Source organism: Theobroma cacao, chromosome 6 (genome assembly GCF_053813885.1).
Source record: "Theobroma cacao isolate CCN51 chromosome 6, ASM5381388v1, whole genome shotgun sequence".
NCBI classification, from domain to species: domain Eukaryota; kingdom Viridiplantae; phylum Streptophyta; class Magnoliopsida; order Malvales; family Malvaceae; genus Theobroma; species Theobroma cacao.
Window position 1 is genome coordinate 31,074,484 of NC_142644.1, and position 22,229 is coordinate 31,096,712.

The following is a 22,229-nucleotide window of genomic DNA, read 5'->3' on the forward strand; positions in this document are numbered from 1 at the left end:
CGTCTCTCTGGAAAACGCCAGCCTGTACAATCAGGAACCTTCTGAAACTCACCAGACTTGATTTACACTGTTGCCCTCCCCAGCCAGCATATCCTACCAAAAAGCCCCCATGGCCTCCAGTTAATCACATTATTGCCTTGCACTTTTGCCCCGGTCACCAACCATCCCGTTGGAATTATAAAGTGTTGGCCTGTGTGGGACAAGTTCAGAACGCGTAAAAAAAACAATTTCAACTTGTCGGCTCTAAGGGTATTGTAGTAAATGTATGGCAAGAAATTGAATTATGAAGCAGGAAAGCACAGAAAAGGCCAGTTAAACCACCCCAAAAGACACTTAGTTGTGTTGGTCTTCTGATAAATGTTAGCTTCCTTTCGTCTGACTGTAGATCTCCTGAGTCAATCCTAAACACAACCGATACAAATCCCACAAGAAATCCAGTGACCACCATAGAAAGGAAAACTTGCAAAGATAATGTTAGGATTTGTAGCAGAGACTGAAGCAGGGGAGGCAGAAATAAAGCTGAAGCTCCTCTTCAATGGCAAACTCTAAGCTTATTACTTTTGTTATCACCTTCGTTTTCTTCTACTTCACAGTTCCTTCAACAGGTAGCGTCTCAAAAACCCCAGTTGAAAACAGCTGACTCAAAAGAAAAAAAAACCAACAAGGACTCTATTTTTTATTTTTTTTCTTTTACAAATTTTTGCAGCAAAGTCATTAACTTTAGTCGGAGAAATCAAGCAGCAAAGTCAACAAGAAGATAGAGAACCTTTTGTGGGTGTTAACATAGGCACAGATGTCTCAAATCTGCTGGCAGCAACGGACTTGGTTTCATTCTTGCAAGTGCAGAAAATCTCACATATTCGACTTTATGATGCAAATCCGGATATACTCAAAGCATTGGCAAAGACAAAGATCCGGGTCATTATCAGTGTACCGAATAACCAGCTTTTGGCAATAGGGTCGTCCAACACCACGGCAGCTTCTTGGATCGGTCGAAATGTCGTCGCTTACTACCCCGAAACACTCATCACTGCCATTGCTGTTGGAGATGAGGTTTTAACAACCGTACCATCCTCAGCTCCTTTGCTGCTCCCTGCAATTCAGTCTCTTTACAGTGCTTTAGTGGCTGCAAATTTGCATACCCAAATAAAGGTTTCAACTCCACATGCAGCTTCTATTATTCTTGATACCTTTCCTCCTTCTCAGGCTTTCTTTAACCAAAGCTTGACTTCAGTTATGGCACCTTTGCTTCAGTTTTTGTCAAGAACTGGGTCTCCTCTAATGATGAATCTTTATCCATATTATGTGTTTATGGAGAACAAAGGTGTGGTTCCCCTAGATAATTCCTTGTTTAAGCCATTGACACCGTCTAAAGAAATGGTTGATCCTAATACTTTGTTGCATTACACTAATGTGCTTGATGCTATGATTGATGCTGCATATGTTTCTATGAAGAATTTAAATGTTACTGATGTTGTGGTGCTTGTTACTGAGAGTGGGTGGCCTTCAAAAGGGGATTCAAAAGAGCCTTATGCCACTATAGACAATGCAGATACCTATAATTCAAACCTTATTAAGCATGTTTTAGACCATAGTGGAACCCCGTTGCATCCAGAAATCACTTCCAGTGTGTATATATATGAGTTGTTCAATGAGGACTTGAGGTCACCTCCAGTATCTGAGGCAAATTGGGGATTGTTTTATTCAAATTCGACCCCAGTGTATTTGCTTCATGTATCAGGAAGTGGGACCTTTTTGGCAAATGATACAACCAATCAAACCTATTGTATTACAATGGATGGGGTTGATTCAAAGACATTGCAGGCAGCTTTGGACTGGGCTTGTGGTCCTGGGAGGGCAAATTGCAGTGAGATTCAACCAGGGGAAGACTGCTACCAGCCTAACAATGTGAAGAATCATGCTTCTTATGCCTTTGATAGCTACTATCAGAAAGAAGGGAGAGTTTCTGGGTCCTGCGACTTTAAGGGTGTGGCCATGATAACTACCACTGATCCAAGTAAGTGTTACCACAACTTTTCCTTAAAAGAACATTGGTTTTTGGTGTTACGTTGTTCTTCTATGGAGTTGAATTTGTTTTTATAGCCATAATAGGTGGTTAGTTGTCCAAGTACCCAGCTCTAACCTATGATCATTTTGCTTTTCAAAAAAACTTATTATCATTTTATTTTGATGAAAAGGTGGAAATGAGGATATACGACACTCGATGTTAGTCTTGTTTGTGTGTTTTTCTTTGTAAAGATCAAGTTCCTTAGAACAAGAGTCAGGCGTTGTAGTCCAAAAACAATTGTCCATTTACCATAGTCTAGAACAATATAATAATAGACCAAGTGCAAAGTTCTAGCAATTTGCTGCTGGTTTAGCGCCTTGAATGTCAAAGTCTAAGGACCCTAAGGCTAAGGTGATAGGAGAATGATGTTTAATTTGCCAGCTTACTCTTCTTTACAGCTAATAAGTTGCTTAAGCACAAGTAGTTAGGTTTTTAAATATAAAGTCTTATCAGAAAGTAAAGCTGTGGGAATAGTCGCACTTCCAAGTTACAAGTTATGAAGCGATACTTGTTGGGAAAAAGGTCACTTCTAACAAAGAATGGTGTATAGTTTCTACCTGACAGAGTCACATGGGCTCTTTTTGTGATTGGAAGGTGGAAAAGGGCGCGGAATAACATTTTCTTGTTCAAGCAGGGAACTATGATTTCAGTTTGGACCCTGTTTCTGTAATGAGCCCCACTGCACAACATAACCTCACTAGGCCACCGGTCCATCTCCATGTTTAGATTGCCTTAGAAAATGACACTCTTCTTCTAGCATATATGCTAGCCATCATCTTCTTTTATTGCCTTGTATGATATGAAGGTTGTACTAGTCCAAATGGAGTCTGTCACCTTGTTTTTGTCTTTCATTTCTCTTTTCTTTTCACCCTTTTGCCCTTCATTTTCTTATCTTTGATTTTACTCTACAATATATAAATCTGACATGTTTTTACTGTAAAAATATTTGTGGGGTATATTTGCAGGTCACGGGAGCTGTGTATTTCCTGGAAGGTGAGACACACTGGCCATTGTCAACAGTCTAGTTCTCATTTATAATTTGGGCTGTTTTAACATTTTGTTCTTAACATCTCTTCTTTCTAAATTCGAGATACATGCTCCTAACAGAGAATCTTTAATTTCTGTTTCCAGTAAGAAGGTAAGCAATAAGACAAGAACAATACTGAACTCGACAGAAGTGAGTGGTGCAGCTGAAAGGTTAAAATTCATCACTTTCAACAGCAGCCAAATAAGCGCAACTACCATAGCAGCATTCTGTATTTTGTTATCCATTCCTTTTGTGACCACTCGATGAAGGGGAAAAATAACATATATATATTTTTATAAAAAAATGTATCAATTATTTTGCATTGAATTCATATATGATCTTTTTGTGCCAAAGGTAAAAAAAACAAAAAAAGAAATAACTTTGATGATGATCTGATGAGTCCGGGGGCTGGGGCAGGGGCAGAGCCCTTGTTGATTGAATGTGTTTGAGCATGGTGATGGTAATTATTTGAGAGTTGATACATGTAATCAACACAATGATTGTAAAGCTTTGGCAGTGAGCAGAAAAGTGTGACTATTTTCTTTTGCATACAATCATCAAACAGGGGAAATGGGATATCAATTTGGCCCCTTTTTGTTGCCAAGTTCATCTTGTTAATGGAATCTGTCCCTGGTTGAAGCAAAAAGGAGATCATCTTTTTTGCCCAATATAAATCTCATGATAATGTTTTCTATTCATAATATTTCTGAACAGTTTGTGTGAGTGAAAAGGCGTTTAATCCTTGGGCTGCCATGGAGATTGCCTTGGGTAACTCATCCAAGGTCCTAGAAATGACTGATGCTTCGCCGAGTTTACAGATAACTCCTCCGTAACTTAGCTCTAAACAAGGGAAACAAATTACAGTAACAATGTTTTTCCATGGTTTAGGAGCTTTTTTCTCGCGAAGAAATCAACTTTTGCTCCCTTTTCGGCCCTGTTCTCGGATCAAGCCCGTCGGTGTCTGCCATTTCTGCTTCTTACTGTTGGAGAAAAAAGAAGAAACAGTTTTTAATGGGAGACCCAGACCACGATTAAAGCACATGGGCCCAAAGTGGGTCCCAACTATGCACACGTGGAACTTTCTGTGGGACATGCTAGATATCCGCCGAACCTAGTGACCAAACCGAAGTTGGAACTCCAGAACGCGGCAAAAGTGGGCACCAGACAAAGCTTTTTAACTTTTGAAATGGTATTCTCGTTAACCCCACTCCACTTCTCCTCGAACCTGAGTCCTGGAATATCGAAAACCTCTCATCTTCTCCTTCTGCGACGACATCTTTCAAGACCGATCGAGAACATGTCTTGGTCTTGCAAGAAATGCACGTTCCTCAACTCCCCATCTCAAAACGCTGCTTGCAAAATCTGCCTTTCGCCTCCTTCTCCTTCGCCTTCACCGTCCTCACCTCCTAAATGGCCATGTAAAGCCTGCACTTTCTTGAACCTTTACAAGAACCCCAACTGCGAAATCTGTGGCACAAGGGCTCCGGTGTCTTCCCTCTCTAGTTTCGAGGATTTGAAAGATACTAGTCTTGATGGGGAGCTTGATTCTTCTGTTGGGTCAGTTTTCTATCCATTGAAGCCTTGTAGTAAGAGGAAGATCAGATACCCGGATGTGGGTAATGAAGATTGCCTTGAATCGAGCAGCTTCCGAGGCATTAAGGCGTCCAATAAGGCTGTGGCTGTGGAGGGTTAGTTTTGATTTTCTTTGCTCGATTGGGATTTTGATTTGGGGTTTTCTTTAGTATAAAAAGATTTTAACTTTTTGTGAATTTGTTTACAAATATTTCTTCTTTCAATGTTGTATTTATTCTCCACATTGCTCTCATTGATTTGGGCACTAATTATATCAAATTTTGTATCATGTTATTGATATAAGTTCATTGCATGTTGTATATCTTATTGTGGAATTGTTATTTTGAAAATACTCATTGTCTCTCGTTATGTTCTAGATGGTTACGTTAGTATTTCTGGGAGAACATATTATTATGTTCATGTATGTGATGTAAATAATCCTCTTTAGAGAGGGTTGTGGTCATTATGTGTAACAAAGAGGTAAGGAAGAGAAAGAACCAAGTATAGTCGAAGTAATATGGTTGTTTGCATTGGTTGCTGGTGAAGAAACTCTCTCAAGGAGCTCTATGTGGCTTAGCAATGCATCTCCATAGTTATCATGTTTAATTAATCACCACTTCTTATATCCACCACTACATTGTGTCTCCAATTGTTTATTGTTCTCCCAAATTTATCTTCTCGAGCCACATTAAATTCTTCTCAACTATGACCTTGTCCCTGTTGTCAGCAGAGGACAGTAATTTAGGGGCAGTTGAGAGTTCATTGAAGATATTGAGCTACAATGTTTGGTTCCGGGAAGACCTGGAGGTGCACAAGAGGATGAAAGCTATTGGTGATCTTATTCAACTGCATTCTCCAGATCTCATTTGTTTTCAGGTTCGTTATAGTAATTTTTGTACCCCATTATTCATTGTTTGATCATATGCATCATGATTGCAGCTTTACCATATGATAACTTTGCTTATTGTAGGAGGTTACCCCCAATATATATGACATTTTTCGTCAGTCCAACTGGTGGAATGTGTATCGATGCTCTGTCTCTGTTGACATGGCAAATTCAAGAGGATACTTTTGTATGCAGGTATGCTTTCAATTGCTCCCCTTTGATAGATACTGTCCTTAATATGTCTACTATTAGGCCTTCCAAATTGACAGCATCATTATATGACCCTTTATGCAAACTATTCCTATCACTTCATTTCTTCTTCCTCTTCTTTTGGTGTGCTTTGAAACGCTATATCTTTATACTTCCAGCAATTTATATACCTTTTGCATTTCTTCCTTTCATTTAAGTCTCTGTTTATTCACCAACTTCTATGATTATTGTAGCTAATGAGCAATGAATCAATTAATTAACACATTACTTGCAGTTAAGCAAACGGCCTGTGAAATCCTTCAGTTGTAAACCCTTTGGAAATTCCGTAATGGGGCGAGAGCTTTGCATGACTGAGGTGGAAGTTTTTGGGGGTAAATCACTGGTTGTTGCTACGAGCCATCTTGAGAGTCCATCCCCAGCCCCTCCAAAATGGGATCAAATGTTCAGCAAGGAACGTGTAGAACAGGCCAAGGAGGCCATCAACATTCTCAAGAATAACCCAGATGTTATTTTTGGGGGTGATATGAACTGGGATGACAAACTAGATGGTCAGTTTCCTTTACCCGATGGATGGATTGATGCCTGGAGAGAGTTAAGGTCTGCGGAAGATGGATGGACATATGATACCAAATCCAACCAGATGTTGTCAGGCAATCGCACATTACAAAAGCGACTAGACAGATTTGTATGCAATCTGAATGATTTTAAAGTAAGTGGAATTGACATGATTGGAATAGAGGCATTACCTGGCCTATCTTATATCAAGGAGAAGAACGTGAGAAAAGAGAAGAAGTTATTGGAGCTTCCCGTTTTGCCAAGTGATCATTATGGCCTGCTTTTAACAATCTCTACTAAGTAATGGCAAGGTGAATGGTTCGCGTAAAGCTCGATCTACTGTTTATCATTTCCATCTGCACTTTCAAAGCATACTTGCATGCAGTTTTGTATAAACCAGTAATGGAATGATGCAAACAGATAACAGCATTTTGTTACCACTCTGTTTCACATTTTGTATAAAGCTACGTGGATGGAAATCATAGGATTTCATATTATTACACTCTACTTGCTGGATATTTGTTTTATTCTACTTTCCCTTGTTGCCATATGATTGAGATATTGTTTTAAGCAATTATGGCTTTACGTGGGCATTGGCCATTGAGAAAGCATAGGATTCAGTCCTGTCAGATAATGAACTGGATGTTGCAATATAAAATCAGCAGGCATAGGAAAAAATCAATTAGCCAAAATCTTGTTTTGCATGGAAGTCTTGGGATTCTATGCTACCCTCCAAAAGATGCCAAGATGAGGATCTCAGAAAGTGATTATAGAGGTAAGCCAGTCCTGTCTGAGCTGTGGGATATTTGCTTGAGCAGGTCCACCACTGCACCACTCATGGCTGGGCAAAAGTAAACCAGGATCCAGTTAAAGGGCCAGAGATGATCCAAGATTGGACTCCATCACGTTTATTAATTTCCATACCTTAATTCAGTCAATTGTCAGTATTGATTCTTGCCAGAAAATGTCAAAACTATAGAATCTAATAATCATTTTTGTTTTGTTTTTTTTTTTTTTATCTTTTTGCTTGAAAGGAAAAGGCATAGAATCTAATTATCTGCTAATGCTATCTCCTTTTCCATTGCGGCATCAAAAGGCCATTTCTGATCATGATTCCTTCATTTGGCCATAGCCCTTTCGTCTGTTAATCGTGCTATGCCTGTGGAAAATGGAAGATGCATCAGAAGTCATTGTTAGCAAATTCGGACAGGGTCACATGAAATTAGGTGATTCAAAGCTGCACGTGAGTGGGGTTGACCCCTCCCTTGTGACTTGACAGGCTTTACAGTTTTTGCATATGGCAACAAGCTAGTAGTTTCTTTTACCGTCCAAAATTTATCAGCTGTTAAGGGCTAATCAAAACCAAATCACAAACCGTCAAACATCAAGCAGGCTACCACCGGTCCCACGACATGAACAGGACCCGCGTGATGCTACATAGTCCATGATTGAACTGGACCATCTGTTTCACTAGGCTCAACCGCGTTTAATTGGAACCCACTGACAGCTCATATGTGATCCTCTAAGTCTTGGTTCTCTTGCATACAAAACAGAGCTCTGCTTTCGCCTCCGAACTAAAGAATAAAAAAGCCATAGAAACAGAGGGAAAGATAGATTTATAGAGAAAGATACAACAATGGTACCTTAAAGAGTCACTCTTTCTAGATCTGTGTTCTATGTAACATTTAGCAATCCCCTCTTTTTGAGTGGTTTTGTTCTCTTTAAGTAGAAAAAGAAAGACAGTAAAAATGGAAGACGGCAAGCTTCTTCTTTGTTGTTTCATTGCTTACATTTTGTTTTTTGGCGTCAATGGAGAAAACCCTTACAGGTATATCACTTGGAAAGTCACGTACGGTGATATTTACCCTCTTGGCGTTAAGCAACAGGTACCCTTTCTTCTTGCTTTCTGGTTTTTTGTTCAAAGGAAAGATCTTTTCTTGCTCTAACAAGAAAAACGCTGCACCCTTTTTGTTTTTCTCAAAGCAACTTGTTTCGCTTGTGGCAAAATGTGTTGCAGGGGATCTTAATAAACGGGCAGTTTCCAGGGCCTCAGATCGATGCAGTCACTAACGATAACCTGATTATCAGTGTTTATAACTACTTAAACGAACCATTCCTTATCTCTTGGTAATAATGCTAGCACCCCTTTCTTTCTTTTTGCTTATTTTAGGCCAACATCTACTTAATCTTCAGCTTGGTTGGTTTGAAGAGCAAGCTAAGAAAAGGAAAGGAAGAAAGAAAGAAAGTAAATGTGAAACATTTGAAGCTGAGCATAAGCTCAAAATGCTGCCTTTTATTTTAAGCCAATGTGTGTATGTTTCTTTTTGGTTTCATGATGATATAACTAGAGTTTAGTGGGGGCACTTATTGAGTTTACTAGATCTTTGGTTTAATGCTTGAACAGTTGGAAAAACTTCCCATTGGTAGAAATTTGCAATCACTATTCTCTTTAGGAAGATATCAAACCTAATGCTGAATTTGATGAATATGAAATCTAGGGCTATTTTTGTAAGTTGGTATGTGAGCATATCCCTACTCCTTATCTTTGATCCCTTGTATGGAAGTACATATAATTGAAGAGAGTGGGGGAGAAAAGGCATAGTTACTTTTTCCGGCTACTTTTGTCACTTTGGTTTTTGTTGGTTCACATTTCATGGACAATCTCTGACGATATGGTCCGGGCATGGTTAAATGATTAAAGCTCACTTGCTCTAACTAATAGCTCTTTGAGGATTCAATGGGGTATTGGGATTAATACTATCATGATAATCCACTTTGTGCAACTGGCTGAATATAGTAAATTTTTCCCACCACCTGCTACATCTCTCATCTGTAGATCTTCATGTTCAAAAATATTAAAAAATGGATGTAATTAATCAACATTAACTGCATAGTTATGGCAGAACTGATTACAATCTATATTTAAATGCATGTGTTTGTGCATCAACAAATAAAAAAGATGTACGGCCAGCAATAGAACATGGGCCTAGGCCTGGTTCTCCTAATGGGTTCAGAGCTCTCTTAATTATGGAACTTTACTTTAATTCATGCATATTGAACAGTTAATAAAGCTTGGCATAATTATGTTATATTAGTGATAGTGAGTAGTGATTGCTCCTCATCCAAATTCTGCCGATTTGGCATGCAGGAACTTTGTGATAACATTCTTTCAAGTACTTGGGCCTTAGGATAACTGTAGTTACAAATTCTTTTCTTGGTCTTATTCAATATGATCATTCATCATCAGCTAATAGAATCTACGAAACAAGCAGAAACAGAAACACCTTTAGGATGCTGCAATTGATGTGAAATTTGGCACTCATCTCCTGTTTTTCCTTCTGCAGGAACGGTGTGCAGCAGAGGAGGAACTCATGGCAGGATGGAGTCTTTGGCACGAACTGTCCCATTCGACCAGGGAAAAACTTCACTTATGTTCTCCAAGTGAAAGATCAAATTGGTAGCTTTTTCTACTTTCCATCACTTTTATTCCATAAGGCTGCTGGAGGATATGGTGGCATCAGAATTTGGAGCCGCCCTAAGATTCCTGTACCTTTTCCCACTCCCGCTGGGGATTTCACTGTACTGGCTGGGGACTGGTATAAGAGAAATCACTATGTAAGCATTCTGTATCTTTTATGATATCAAATATGTAAGGGAGTGGAGCCTTAATCATTCTTTCACCCCCATCTTTTTCTTATTTTCTCCAGTAAATGTCGAGTAATCCTCTTTGTTTCTTAAGGTATTGAGACGTCTCTTGGACAGTGGTCGTAACCTTCCCTTCCCTGATGGACTTCTCATTAATGGTAGAGGGTGGAATGGATACACATTCACTGTTGATCCAGGTGAATGATAGCAAACTTCCAAGTTTTCCTCCAATCTGTTGGTTGTTGTTCCTTAAATCTCATCAATTGGTTCACGAATAATCTTTTATTGAGTTTTCTATAGGTGGAATATGTCAAGGCCATTCTCTCTTAGAATCTTACCCTTATATACATGTTTTTCTTATTTGTTCTTAGGTAGGACATACAGGTTCAGGGTATCAAATGTTGGGCTTACGACTTCAATTAACTTCAGGATCCAGGGTCACAATCTGAAACTCATAGAAGTAGAAGGATCTCATACACTCCAGAACACCTACAGTTCTTTTGATATCCATCTTGGGCAGTCATGTTCTTTCTTGGTCACAGCTGATCAGGTGTCGAAGGATTACTATGTTGTTGTCTCTTCACGCTTTACTAGTCGTGTGCTCACAACAACTGCCGTTCTTCACTATAGCAATTCAAAACAGGGCGTTTCTGGTCCTGTTCCTGGGGCTTCCACAATTCAAATTGCTCCATCACTCCTCCAGGAGAGATCCATACGGTACTTATCTTATATTCTTTTCAGAAGCTAGCAAGCTAAATGCCATTAAAAAGTGGCTACCGACCTGATAGTTTTTCTTCTACCAGTTGGAACCTGACAGCTAGTGGACCTAGACCTAATCCCCAAGGCTCATACCACTATGGACTGATCACTCCAAGCCGCACTATCATGCTTGCAAACTCTGCACCTTGGATTAATGGAAAGCAGAGGTATGCTGTCAATGGCGTCTCATATGTTCCAGCAGATACCCCATTAAAACTAGCAGATTACTTCAAGATTCCCGGAGTCTTCAATCTTGGAAGCATTCCTACCTGGCCCCCTTCAGGAAACAATGCCTACTTTCAGACCTCAGTCATGGCAGCCAATTTCCGGGAATATATTGAGATTGTATTCCAAAACTGGGAGGACACTGTGCAGTCATGGCATATTGATGGTTATTCCTTCTTTGTCGTGGGGTAAGGCTTCTCATGCCTATGCTCTATATTCAATTCTTTTATCTATGGCTAAATGTGTTGCTAAAAAATGTTGGATGATCAGGATGGATGGAGGCCAATGGACGCCTGGAAGTAGAGCAAACTACAATTTGAGAGACACAGTGGCTCGCTGTACTACTCAGGTATATGCAATACAGATCGTTGTCCTTCCATCAATGTGCTTGGAAATGTGATCAATTGTAGGGATCGTAGGTGCATCAACTCTCAAAGTCACAATTTATTGACCTATCTGAGTGAATGCAGGTTTACCCCAGGTCATGGACCGCGATCTACATGGCTCTGGACAACGTAGGAATGTGGAATATAAGGTCTGAAAACTGGGCCAGACAATACTTGGGGCAGCAGTTCTATCTCAGGGTTTACTCCCCTGCAAATTCCTGGAGAGATGAGTTACCAATCCCAAAGAATGCTCCTCTCTGTGGCAGGGCCAGAGGTCGCCACACAAGGCCTCTCTGAATTTAGCTAACCGAAAAAATAATAATGTCACGAAGGGGTGACATGGTGCAAGCTTGGGATATGATGAACAAAATTAGGCTGTTAAATAGCGGGAAAATTTATTGTGAGAGCTCAACTTGAGCTTTTGAGCTAATTCTTCTGTCTTTTGCCTTGTATTCATGGAACTTTTCTTGTTTCTATGATGACAGGATGGGCATTAAATTAATACATTATATGAACTCCAATGTTACTCGAAAACACAGAAAACATCAGTAGTGTTGGATTATAAATAAGTCTTGGGAAAAACCCATAAAATTAATCTGTCAAGTAGTAATTGTTCGAGTTACAATCAACAAGCATCACCTTCCAGCTTTTGGGTGAGGCTGATTGGAGGGCATGGGCACGTACAGGACAAACATCGATGAAAGATAAGGCATATTTGTTGGAGTCTTGAGTTTATAAGAGTCAATGTTGCATATTTAATTGGATTAACTTTTTAAAAAGAGTAATAGTTTTGTGATAAAATGATATTAGAGTAAATTTATATTTAATTTTAATTTTGTTGTCACATCAAACGCTTCAATGAATGAAGTAGATAGGGTGACTCGACTTGTGGCGAGAGAGGGACTGTTTTTGAATTGTATTTCGGATAGGTAAAAGAAAAAGAGTTTCAAGTTTATAAATTTGGATATTGTACACTCTTTTAAAGAGAAAGTAATAACAATGCTTTGATTAAAATTTAAATAAAATTTTGATCATACAAATACAATATATATTTTTGAAAACAATACTTCAACAGTGCCTTTAAATTACAGTCATCAACATTTTCCTTGAGGAATAATCCTAAGGAAACTTATAGAAAATGAATGAAATTAAAGATTACAACAACAGTTTAATTACGACCAGTATTCAGACGAACAAACAATTCTGCTTTAGAATTCTAGGTGAAGCTGGAAGGAATTGCTAAAGCTGAGACCTCCAGCTCTTCTTTTCAATCAAGCAGCAAGAAGTTTGGGGAGCATCTGGTTCTACCTACAAGGCTGCAGCTCATGTTTGGAATGGAACCAGACACAAGCAGGGAAAAGTGGACTGGCATAGACTCATTTGTGTAATTCCTGGGGATTTGAGGGACTTAAAGGTTGCATGGTTGGGTCGTTTTAATGCCTTTATTGCTGCTGCTTTGCAAGCCTTGGTTTTTTTCTCTGTAACAGCTTTGCTGCTTCTTTGGATATATACTGAAAGAAACTTTCCTTATCCCAAAGAACAGAAAACAAAAAAAAAAAAAATGAAATTTCTGCTTAAAAATGGAGTCTCCTTAATTCAGACAAGGTTACTTTCCGTAATTCCCATCCTACCATTTATTCAGGCTTACGATGTCACGACACACTTGTCCATGCTTCTCGCAATTCCATCCAGAGGAATATTCCCTCTCCCATCTTGAAACGGTCTTCCTTTAATCTTCAATTCTCCAACCCCCTGTCAGCAAGCGACAGGCAAAACTTGTTTCACTCCATTTTGGCATCAAATTGCTCACCACCAATGGTGACGTTTTTGGCATCAACGTGGCAGTCCAAGAGAAACAAGCAACATGCGAAGAATGCTTACTTGGCGACACCGCCCCCTTCTTCTCGCCTTATTGCTCGATGTTGAGTGTCTTTTGATTTGGTCCAGGGAAGAAAAAAGAAAAAAGGGTTATGGCCGGAATAAAGGGAACTATATACTGTTTTGCAGAACGGGGGAAGGTTTGAAATGTTTCTTGTAGGAAGTGCAAATGCTTAGCTCACTTTGCAATTTCTGCCTCTGGCTCCATGTTTAACTTTAGGCCCATTCTTAACGTTTGGGTCTTTGATCTTTTGTTTTGTAGTGAGCCCTTTTCTCTTTATTTCTTTTGTTCATAACGTTTACCTTTGGTAATTTCTTCAGAATTAAAGATTGATTAATTACTTCTAAGATTCATATATACTTCCTATGATGATGAACTTGAGCAGATGACTGCTAAACTTGACAGATAAAATGAAGACAGCAGTTGCATTTATATTCTTCAACTGAAAAAGAAAAAAAGGAAGAATGAATGTCAGGAAATGCATGGCAGTGCCCAAAGAATGTCATGAAACCATGATATCATCAGGAAATTTGGGTAGAAATGTTTTAACCTTTTAACCTTTCGTTTTGATCAGTTTTCACCCAATCACTTCTTTTTCTTTGAAGAAGTCTGAGTCTGAAATTCCGTGTCCAATTTTTCCTTTTTCTAATCGAACCTCCAATAGACTAAACTGACCTTAAAGAGGAGTAAGAAAAAAGCTGAGCAACAAGACAAAATCTATGCTACAGATAGTCTCACTAGTATTTATTGTTCTCTTTTGTTTCACTGAAGACCACCTCTTTTCCCTCTCTCTCTCTCTCTCTCTCTCTCTCTCTCTCTCTTTTATTCTCTAGTCCTGGCAATGAAGAGGGTTGATGGTGATAGTTCCCTGAAGGGGTCTCCATCTTCTTCTCTTGACAGTGGAAGTGCTTACTACTCGCAGTCATCGACTATGAGAGCTACCAGGCGACCCATGGATGACAATCTGGTGCCTGAAATAAGCTTGAAATCGCCTACTGCTGTCGTAAGGCCTTATGCCAGATCAAAAATGCCTCGGCTGAGATGGACTCCTGATCTTCACCACTGCTTTGTACATGCAGTTGAACACTTGGGAGGAGAAGACAGTAAGCCATCTTCCATGAACCTTCATTAACCCCCTATCCTTTTTCATTTTGATAAAACTAACACCTATATTTTCATTCATTACTGTTTGTTTAATTAGATCGATAATTCGAGTAAACTTGTTGGTGATGTTACCTTCTTGTATACCTTTAGAGAAACTAAAGCATTTGCAGACTCTCTTATTAAATTTGAAGTTTTCTTTGTAAAGAGTCCAGTTATTGTATATGTTCGGGGCATATGCAGTCGCCTGTTCAATTAATATTATGGTTTTGTGAATTATAGGAGCTACACCAAAGATGGTATTACAGATAATGGATGTGAAGGGCCTGACCATCTCCCACGTAAAGAGCCATCTTCAGGTTTGATCAAAACGACTGCAACAACATCACATTCATTGGAAAAAGATTCTTGGTTTTAGGAATTGGATTTTTCCATGGTCAACTTTTTGATTTCTGGTTTGTGTTTGCCATATATGGACAGATGTACAGGAGCATGAAGCATGAGCAGATGATACGAGGTAATACATGAGCATCTGTTGTTAGTGCATGCTCAATTTTATGTGGGGAAAATGAGATGGTAAATTAATTACAGCCCACTCTGATCCCATCGATTGATCATCAAAAGCATGCTTCACCCTCTTTCCAGTTAGCAGTTCATGGCCATATTAGAAAAATGAAGGAGCAAATTTAATTATTGCCTTAAGTTGTTGATCAACATGCCTAAAATAGATGAAGTATTTTTGTTAATGACTTTTTGAGGATAAAAATTATTAAATAATTACATACAAGAATATAATTAATCAAATTACATATCATGTCGAGATTATATATATTAGTAATTATCGAATATATATTAAAAAATTGATATTCAAACTAAATATTTTTTTCGTCTCTTATATAAATTTCTTTTCTTGAATATTATTCCTAATTTGAGAAAAAAAGAAAATGAAGAGTTATTATCAAGGATAACAAAGAAAAGTAAGAACAAATGTTTTTTTTTAAAACAAGAAAAATATTTATAAGAGGGAAGGATTATTATATCATACTTACAATTTATATGTCACTCTAACTTTTCTTCTATGTATTTAAATTAGATCTTTTAACCATTTGTGGATATCTCAATTTATATAATTCGGGATGTCGTATGTCTGGTTTTGTATCATAGAAGCAGCAATGGCAGCAAGGAGAAATGATCAGAAGGTGTCGAACCTGATTAACCGCCAACAAATCAGTCATCAGCTTAAGGATGGGGGTTCCTCCATTAATCGTAATTCGTTCCAAAATCCAGGCTTCCGAACCCAAGAGATGGCTTCAAATTCCGTCCTTCCTGAACAACGGTATCCGGTGTAAGTTACAATATAGCCTGAAGCTTATTTTCGTGTAGTGCGCCTGCTTTAGCGAGTCCATCTGTTAAGGAATTCGTCTCTCTGGAAATGTGTTCAAGTAAAATGAAAATGTCGGTGATTGCAATCTTATTTAGCCCTGGGGTATCAATAGGATTTTGCATTGAGACTTGTCCATTTGCAGGAATGGAAACAAAGTCAGTGACCAGTTACCAGACGCAGAAGTAGCAGATAAGGTATCTGAGCAGCAGAGATCAGATTCATATATCATCTTCAAGGATCTACTCAACAGTTGCATGACCCCAGTAATTAATCTCTCTCTTTCTTTCTGTCAACACACCAGCAGATTGATTTCTTCACAACACAGATTGCTCTACTGTTCCTTTCCCTTTTGATCTTTACAGGAGAGGAACGGGCAAGCAAAAGTACTGGGACAACATGGTGGTGCAGGTGCAGCAGGTTGGAAGTGCAGCAGCCATCGAAGATTGGTTGACTTAGCTGATCACCAGGCAGCTGATCAGAGAATATCTGATGGCTCGACGTGTCTATCGGCAAACTCAAAAGTTTCCCAGCCAATGTTAAGGCTGAGCAAAGCTAAGACCCTAGAGGTGAATGACGTTTCTCTGGAGCTCACTCTTGCTTAAGAGTATGCACATAATGATGTCTCTCTCTCTCTCGTATGGAATATCAAAAAGTTCCTTTTACAGTGTTCTGTTAATCTGTTTGGGTAGATTTTCTGAAGTCTACATATGCTCACCATCCCACGAGACAACCCTTAACACAGCTACCTCCAATAATTACGAACGGTGACCAAAGGGTCTTTGGCATAGGGTGATAAAGCAAGCTTGATTCTTGTGTACAAGTTGCCCTATGGCTCGAATTCGACCACTTTTTCTTTTTTGGCCTGGGGACGAGGGAGGGAGGGGGGTGGCAGTACTTAAACAGGAACCCTTTTTTTACTTAGCCTGTAATTTCAAGATATGGGTTAGGTTGATGATTCAAATTTCAAGTCACAGATTCCACAGAAAATTTAACAGACAATTATTCACAATCAACTCAAAGAAAGGGCATAGTTTCATCTCATCTCCAGTTGTTCTACGCACATATAACACTAATTGAAAGGCATAGTTTGGCCTTATTCAAGCTCTAATTACAATTATTTCCTCTCCTATATCAAGAAAAAATATAAAAAATCGATACATGATAATTATCTTTTTTAAAAAATTAATCATAAAGATATATCTGGACTCTTGAAAGTAAATTAAAACAAAGTTTTTTACTTTCGATTTATGCTATATCACGTGTTAAACATTTCTACTCTATCAATATCAAATTTCATCAGAAAACCATAGAAGACAATAAGTTCTCTAGATATATGAACAAAATAATACTACCAATAATTTTTTTTAAGCTGTCAAATCGACAATTGCTAGGCCACATTTGCTACGTACCCTGATGATGCAAAGAGTTGTCAATCCGATTGACTAAACACCAGCTGCTTTTGGTTTCTTTAATTTCATAACATGCATGTAGACTTTGCTTCTCTTCCTTCCAAACCACCACGCAATTTAATTCAATGGAGAAATTTTCGTTTTACCACCGAAAAAATTGATACAAGAAGGAGAAAGAAGACGGGACAGGTGGATGGGAGTTTAATTTTAAGGGCCAGGTTGATTTTAATGAAATGGGACAAACTTAACATGTATCATTAATCTGCTGGACACATTTCTCCACTTTAAACAATGATTTCACAGTAGGGTTCCCTTCTTCCTTGTTCTACTTTGGGAGTAGGAAACAATCATCATGGAACAACTGTTCGAAACCTCAAAGTGAGGCTTATAATAAAATTTGATAAGATTGCCAAAAAGACAGTTAGCTGAAGGAACCTCTTCATCATTGAATAAAAGAAAAAAAAGTACAGGCCCGACGACCAAATCCAAACATAGGTATGTCATTAACCATAGAGGCAGCTGGCTCCATTAACTGCATGTCTGATCAGCACGGATTACAGATGATAGGGATGTGAATTACATTGCTTTGTTGTTACTTTATTCCATCACTGGCAACTTATTTACTTCACTTCTCGGACATCTATAAATATTCTCTCATCCTGAGTCCCATTTCTCATTAAACGTTACGAAATCTTTTTATAGCATTCTAGTTCTAGTATAAACGATGAATGCTGCCAGGTTTTCCCTTTTAGTGCTTGTCTGTGCTCTTCTTTGCGCCTTTACTGAAGCTAGGAAGCTAGTGGAAGCACATTATGCACTTGGTGAGGAGAAAGAATTATTCCCTTTTGTCCCAGATTTTGGTAGTGGACTAGGTTGGCCTGGTGCTGGTGCTGGTGCTGCTGGTGCAGGTGGAGGTGGAGGTGGAGGTGGGGGTGGAGGTGGGGGTGGCAAAGGGGGTGCTGGTGCAGGTTTTGGAGGTGGAGCTGGGTTTGGGTCTGGAAAGGGAGGGGGAGGTGGAGGTGGAGGCGGAGGCGGAGGCGGTGGGGGATCACTCGGTGGTGGATATGGAGGAGGATTTGGTGCAGGGTTTGGAGGTGGAATTGGAAGTGGACAGCCGTGAGTTCCAAAAAGCTGTGTTTCTTGCTTCCCATCAATGATCTTGCTTAATAAAGAACCAAATTTGTTCTACTCCTGTCATGAACTTGCAGTAGCCAGTAGCCAGTAGCAGCACTCGCTGATAAGTTGTTACCCCTTCTATGCAATTGTAACCTGTACGCCTATATTTAGTAAGGAATAAAATTGCCTCGTCTTCTTTAATTAGTATAATTAATTTGTCGCTCCATTTTTGTTATAGAAATTCTTCAACTACATATACCAAAGACATACCTACAGAGAACAGGAATACTCACAACTCTGATCTCTATGCCTAATTGATAAAAGGAAATTAATGTATGCTGGCTGAGGTAGATGGAAAGCCCCCCGTGACTTGAATGGGTTGAATATTCAAGGAAATTTGATTTCGGTTTATGGTACAATGAGTAATTATAGCAAGCTGAAGGAATCTTAGTTAGAGCAAGCAATAAATTGCGGTTAATTATATAGAGGTTAAAATTCTCGATTTCTCTTTTAATTATGTTCTTAAGAAACAAACAGTATGACAACATCAGGAATATTTTGAACTGCCAATTGTAACGTTGTTTTGTAATGAATTCTCCTTCACCTGTCTGTCATGATTAAAACTCTAGGAAACAGCAATTGTAAACATTCCAAGCTCAAAATTAAGGCTACCCTGGACATGCCCACATGCAGGAAGGAATTTATAAAGGAAAGCAATATTTCTCCATAGTTAATAAGAGCCATAGACATTTCTCAAGGTGTGGTGCTAATGTCTTTTGGCAGCAGTTTTACTAGGATCACATGCACGACCAAAGTCATCCATCATGCGTAAGGCAATGTCAATTGTCAGCAATGAAGCAGATGGGAACCTCTTTCTGTAGTTCCACCACACCTTATATTTGTCTACCTTTTCCTCACGAGTCTAACTTTAATGGAACACAAAATTAGAGACATCCGTCTAGTATACCTTTACCTATCAATGTCAAATTTAACTAAAGAATCAACAAAAGTATTAATTTCTATAAAAATATGCATAAAAAAGCATTACACTGTTGATTTTATTAAACATTTCAGTTACCTTATGGTTTTGAATTCTTATTGCAACTCTCATATTTATATAGCAACACTTTTTGTCGTTCGCTTTTGATAATGTATATAGATTGAGATTATAGGATCCCTCGTTTGTACCCAAAAGATCTTTTTTTTTCTTGTTTAATATTTCTGGTGATAACGAGAGGAAGTTCTGGAAGCCATGGGGGCGCCATGAACACTGGATTCCACTTCGATATTTTATAATCCACAAGTAAATTTTAATACGATCATGGCCAAAGTAAGTGGGATTAGTTAGTTTTTCCATTACAAGCAGTACAAATACTAATTAAAAGGTGATATAATTGGTTAAGACGACACAAAAACCTTATCAAAGGAGTTGCTAAAACAAGTAAAGATCTTGGAAAAGATTTTGGCTTGATCTTCCTGGTTATATGTTTTGGTCTTATTTCTAGGATGCCCTCTCTAGGGATGGACAGCTGGGAGAGACTAGCGTTGCACCAACCCAGCCAACCTACTCCATTGGGAACTTCTGCTTATTTTTTGTTTTATTTTCTCCTTTCTTTTCAATTTTCTTAAATCAAAATATAAAAATCACTTGTACATTTACAAACCGGTCAGATAAAGAATTTACCTTTCTAAAAATGTGATCGGAATCGTAACTCACTTAGAATTTATGCAGACAAATGTAACTTTAAGGTATAACTCATATTTAATCTGCCAAAAGCAAATTAAGGACAAAACATTTATGAGAGGAGTGATCAGATATTATGCATGACAGGTCCAAAATTCATATTTGCGTGCATGGTGGATGAATCTTTGTGAGAGAAAATCTAATGCTCCTATAATCCTAAAGGATTGAATGCTTGATGTTTAACCACCACAAGGTCCATGCACCGAAAAGCTACCCTTATTTGATCACATGGCGTCCAGTCGCCCACATGGCTGCTTCCCTATCCTATTGGTGGCTACCCAGCCTTTTTCTCAGCTAATGGCGGCCTTGTTATTATTTCAAAAACGACAATTCGATAGTAGCTAGATCAGAAAGTAAGGTGACAGATAGGACTCCATAGTCCGTATAAATTTAATTTGAAGAATGAGAAATGGCCAAGGACAAATGATTTTCAAGTACACGGCGCCTCTCTCTCTTATCTCTCCCTGAAATTTTCAAGAAGATACAGTTACCTACTCCACCATATCTAGTTTGGTTAATTAATGGTAGTAGTAGTACTATTTTATTGATTAGTTTGTTTAGTGTTTCTGCAATTATTTGTGTTTTGATTACACTTGGGTTAAGATCGATGTATCTATTGTATTCCTATTTATCGGCTATGATTGGCTTTGAGAGACAATTTTGACTTGTTCTTGACTTCGATGTCTTGTTCATGATTCCCGCAACATTTCACGTCCCTTTGGAGCAACATGAACGAGCTTTCTAAAGATTGTTGGTGAGAGTCTGTGCTATATAAATAGCTGACAGTGGAGATCATGGAGAATGAAACCAAGGAAATGTGGGCTTAGGGTCTGTCTTAGCCTTGCTAGTTTCTGAGAATCTGTTTGTTAAAACCCATGGCTCCTTCTGCTAAATTTTGGTACGTGCCTCTTCTTCTTTTAAGTGTTGCTGGTGCTTTGAGTGGTGATGAGAGTGGTTATGGGGGTCCGGGAGGTTGGAGGTATGATGATAGTGATAATGAAGACGATAGTTATTGCTCATATAGAAGTTGGCGAAGTTGTGGCAGCTTCTTTGGCAGAGGTGGTAAAGGTTATGGTGGTGGAGGCGGCGGAGGAGGAGGTGGGGAAGGTGGTGGAGTAGGTAATGGTGTTGGACATGGAGAAGGGCATGGTGCAGGAGGAGGCAGTGGCAATGGTGGAGCAGGAGGAGGTGGAGGAGGTGGTGATGGTGCTGGTGCTGGTAATGGGTCTGGTCACGGAGAAGGCTTTGGAGCTGGAGGTGGTGTGGGGGGTATTGGTGGTGGTGCTGGAGGAGGAGGTGGAGAAGGTGGTGGAGGTGGTGCTAATGGAGGGTCTGGTCATGGTAGTGGATATGGCGCTGGAGGTGGTATTGGAGTTGCAAATGGTGGAGGAGGAGGTGGTGGAGAGGGAGGTGGCAGTGGTTATGGTAGTTCTGGTGAAGGGTTTGGTCATGGTAGTGGTTTTGGAGCTGGAGCAAGCATAGCAGGTGAGGCAGGAGGTGGTGGGGGTGGAGGTGGGGGTGGTAAAGGTTCTAATGGAGGATATGGCCATGGTAGTGGTTATGGTGGAGGTGGAGGTGGAGGTGTAAGTGGCAGTGGAGCTGGAGGTGGTGGCGGAGGAGGAGGAGGAGGAGGTGGTGGTGGTGGTGGTGGTTCTGGTGGAGGGGCAGGACATGGCAGTGGTTTTGGTGAAGGTTTTGGCATTGGTAGCACTGGAGGAGGAGGAGGAGGAGGAGGAGGCGGCGGTGGTGGTGAAGGATACGGACATGGTGAAGGCATGGGGTTTGGAGGAGGAATTGGTGGTTCTAACGATGAGAAAGGCTTAGGAGGAGGACAAGGTGGTGGAAATGGCATTAACATGGGATTTGGCATGGGAGTGGGCATTGGATTTGGTTTTGGTATAGGAACAGGAGGAGGCAAAGACTCTAACAACAACAATGGTGATCCCTAGAGCAAGCTAGCTAGGCCTTATTCCTAAAATCTTTACCGTACACCCCGACAACCAAGAGTGGCAAGCAAGTCAGATCAAGAACAACCTTATTCTTTCTACTACTACTACATGGATTATTACAAGCACAACATGTTGGAAAATAAATGTCTCTTTCTTTCAATACCAATTGTGTTTTAAGTACTCTGTCACCTCTTTGCCCAAGTTTGCTCCATCTAAACAAATACACACAATTAATATTGCTTTTAATAAGTACTTATTAATTAGCCGAGAATAGAGGTGAGCATTAATCACTGAAAAACGAAATAATGGATTGA

General features: G+C 39.4%; 4 protein-coding genes across 4 annotated transcripts; all 4 read left to right on the forward strand.

Moving 5' to 3' along the window:
- The first annotated feature begins 282 nt into the window (after nt 1-282).
- Nucleotides 283-3,422, forward strand: LOC18597169 (O-Glycosyl hydrolases family 17 protein). The gene is made up of 4 exons (XM_007026044.3): nt 283-605; nt 707-2,017; nt 3,034-3,061; nt 3,200-3,422. Exons 1-4 carry the CDS (start codon nt 536-538, stop codon nt 3,360-3,362), a joined length of 1,572 nt encoding a protein of 523 aa, XP_007026106.1. The 5' UTR covers nt 283-535; the 3' UTR covers nt 3,363-3,422.
- Nucleotides 3,423-3,736: 314 nt separating this feature from the next.
- On the forward strand, nt 3,737-7,327 carry LOC18597170 (endonuclease/exonuclease/phosphatase family protein). The gene is made up of 4 exons (XM_007026045.3): nt 3,737-4,783; nt 5,398-5,543; nt 5,638-5,748; nt 6,038-7,327. The coding sequence occupies exons 1-4, from the start codon at nt 4,282-4,284 to the stop codon at nt 6,620-6,622; spliced, it is 1,344 nt and encodes a 447-aa protein (XP_007026107.3). The 5' UTR covers nt 3,737-4,281; the 3' UTR covers nt 6,623-7,327.
- Nucleotides 7,328-7,833: 506 nt separating this feature from the next.
- On the forward strand, nt 7,834-11,867 carry LOC18597171 (protein SKU5 SIMILAR 14-like). The gene is made up of 8 exons (XM_007026047.3): nt 7,834-8,204; nt 8,336-8,445; nt 9,663-9,933; nt 10,058-10,160; nt 10,335-10,680; nt 10,767-11,135; nt 11,218-11,296; nt 11,418-11,867. Exons 1-8 carry the CDS (start codon nt 8,067-8,069, stop codon nt 11,628-11,630), a joined length of 1,629 nt encoding a protein of 542 aa, XP_007026109.3. The 5' UTR covers nt 7,834-8,066; the 3' UTR covers nt 11,631-11,867.
- A 2,156-nt stretch (nt 11,868-14,023) lies between these two features.
- Nucleotides 14,024-16,361, forward strand: LOC18597173 (uncharacterized). Its single transcript, XM_007026050.3, has 6 exons — nt 14,024-14,315; nt 14,596-14,672; nt 14,794-14,830; nt 15,478-15,658; nt 15,840-15,960; nt 16,060-16,361. The coding sequence occupies exons 1-6, from the start codon at nt 14,054-14,056 to the stop codon at nt 16,297-16,299; spliced, it is 918 nt and encodes a 305-aa protein (XP_007026112.3). The 5' UTR covers nt 14,024-14,053; the 3' UTR covers nt 16,300-16,361.
- Nucleotides 16,362-22,229: the final 5,868 nt, after the last annotated feature.

What these genes read in the sequence shown, in the direction of transcription:
- LOC18597173 (XM_007026050.3), top strand. Translation starts at nt 14,054, where the DNA reads ATGAAGAGGGTTGATGGTGATAGTTCCCTGAAGGGGTCTCCATCTTCT. An exon ending in ACACTTGGGAGGAGAAGACA is followed by an intron (nt 14,316 to 14,595) that starts GTAAGCCATCTT and finishes TGTGAATTATAG; the next exon opens with GAGCTACACCAAAGATGGTA. An exon ending in TCAACAGTTGCATGACCCCA is followed by an intron (nt 15,961 to 16,059) that starts GTAATTAATCTC and finishes TGATCTTTACAG; the next exon opens with GAGAGGAACGGGCAAGCAAA.
- LOC18597169 (XM_007026044.3), top strand. Translation starts at nt 536, where the DNA reads ATGGCAAACTCTAAGCTTATTACTTTTGTTATCACCTTCGTTTTCTTC. An exon ending in CTTCACAGTTCCTTCAACAG is followed by an intron (nt 606 to 706) that starts GTAGCGTCTCAA and finishes AAATTTTTGCAG; the next exon opens with CAAAGTCATTAACTTTAGTC. An exon ending in GATAACTACCACTGATCCAA is followed by an intron (nt 2,018 to 3,033) that starts GTAAGTGTTACC and finishes GTATATTTGCAG; the next exon opens with GTCACGGGAGCTGTGTATTT.
- LOC18597171 (XM_007026047.3), top strand. Translation starts at nt 8,067, where the DNA reads ATGGAAGACGGCAAGCTTCTTCTTTGTTGTTTCATTGCTTACATTTTG. An exon ending in CACATTCACTGTTGATCCAG is followed by an intron (nt 10,161 to 10,334) that starts GTGAATGATAGC and finishes ATTTGTTCTTAG; the next exon opens with GTAGGACATACAGGTTCAGG. An exon ending in TATTCCTTCTTTGTCGTGGG is followed by an intron (nt 11,136 to 11,217) that starts GTAAGGCTTCTC and finishes TTGGATGATCAG; the next exon opens with GATGGATGGAGGCCAATGGA.
- LOC18597170 (XM_007026045.3), top strand. Translation starts at nt 4,282, where the DNA reads ATGGTATTCTCGTTAACCCCACTCCACTTCTCCTCGAACCTGAGTCCT. An exon ending in TAAGGCTGTGGCTGTGGAGG is followed by an intron (nt 4,784 to 5,397) that starts GTTAGTTTTGAT and finishes TGTTGTCAGCAG; the next exon opens with AGGACAGTAATTTAGGGGCA. An exon ending in GAGGATACTTTTGTATGCAG is followed by an intron (nt 5,749 to 6,037) that starts GTATGCTTTCAA and finishes CATTACTTGCAG; the next exon opens with TTAAGCAAACGGCCTGTGAA.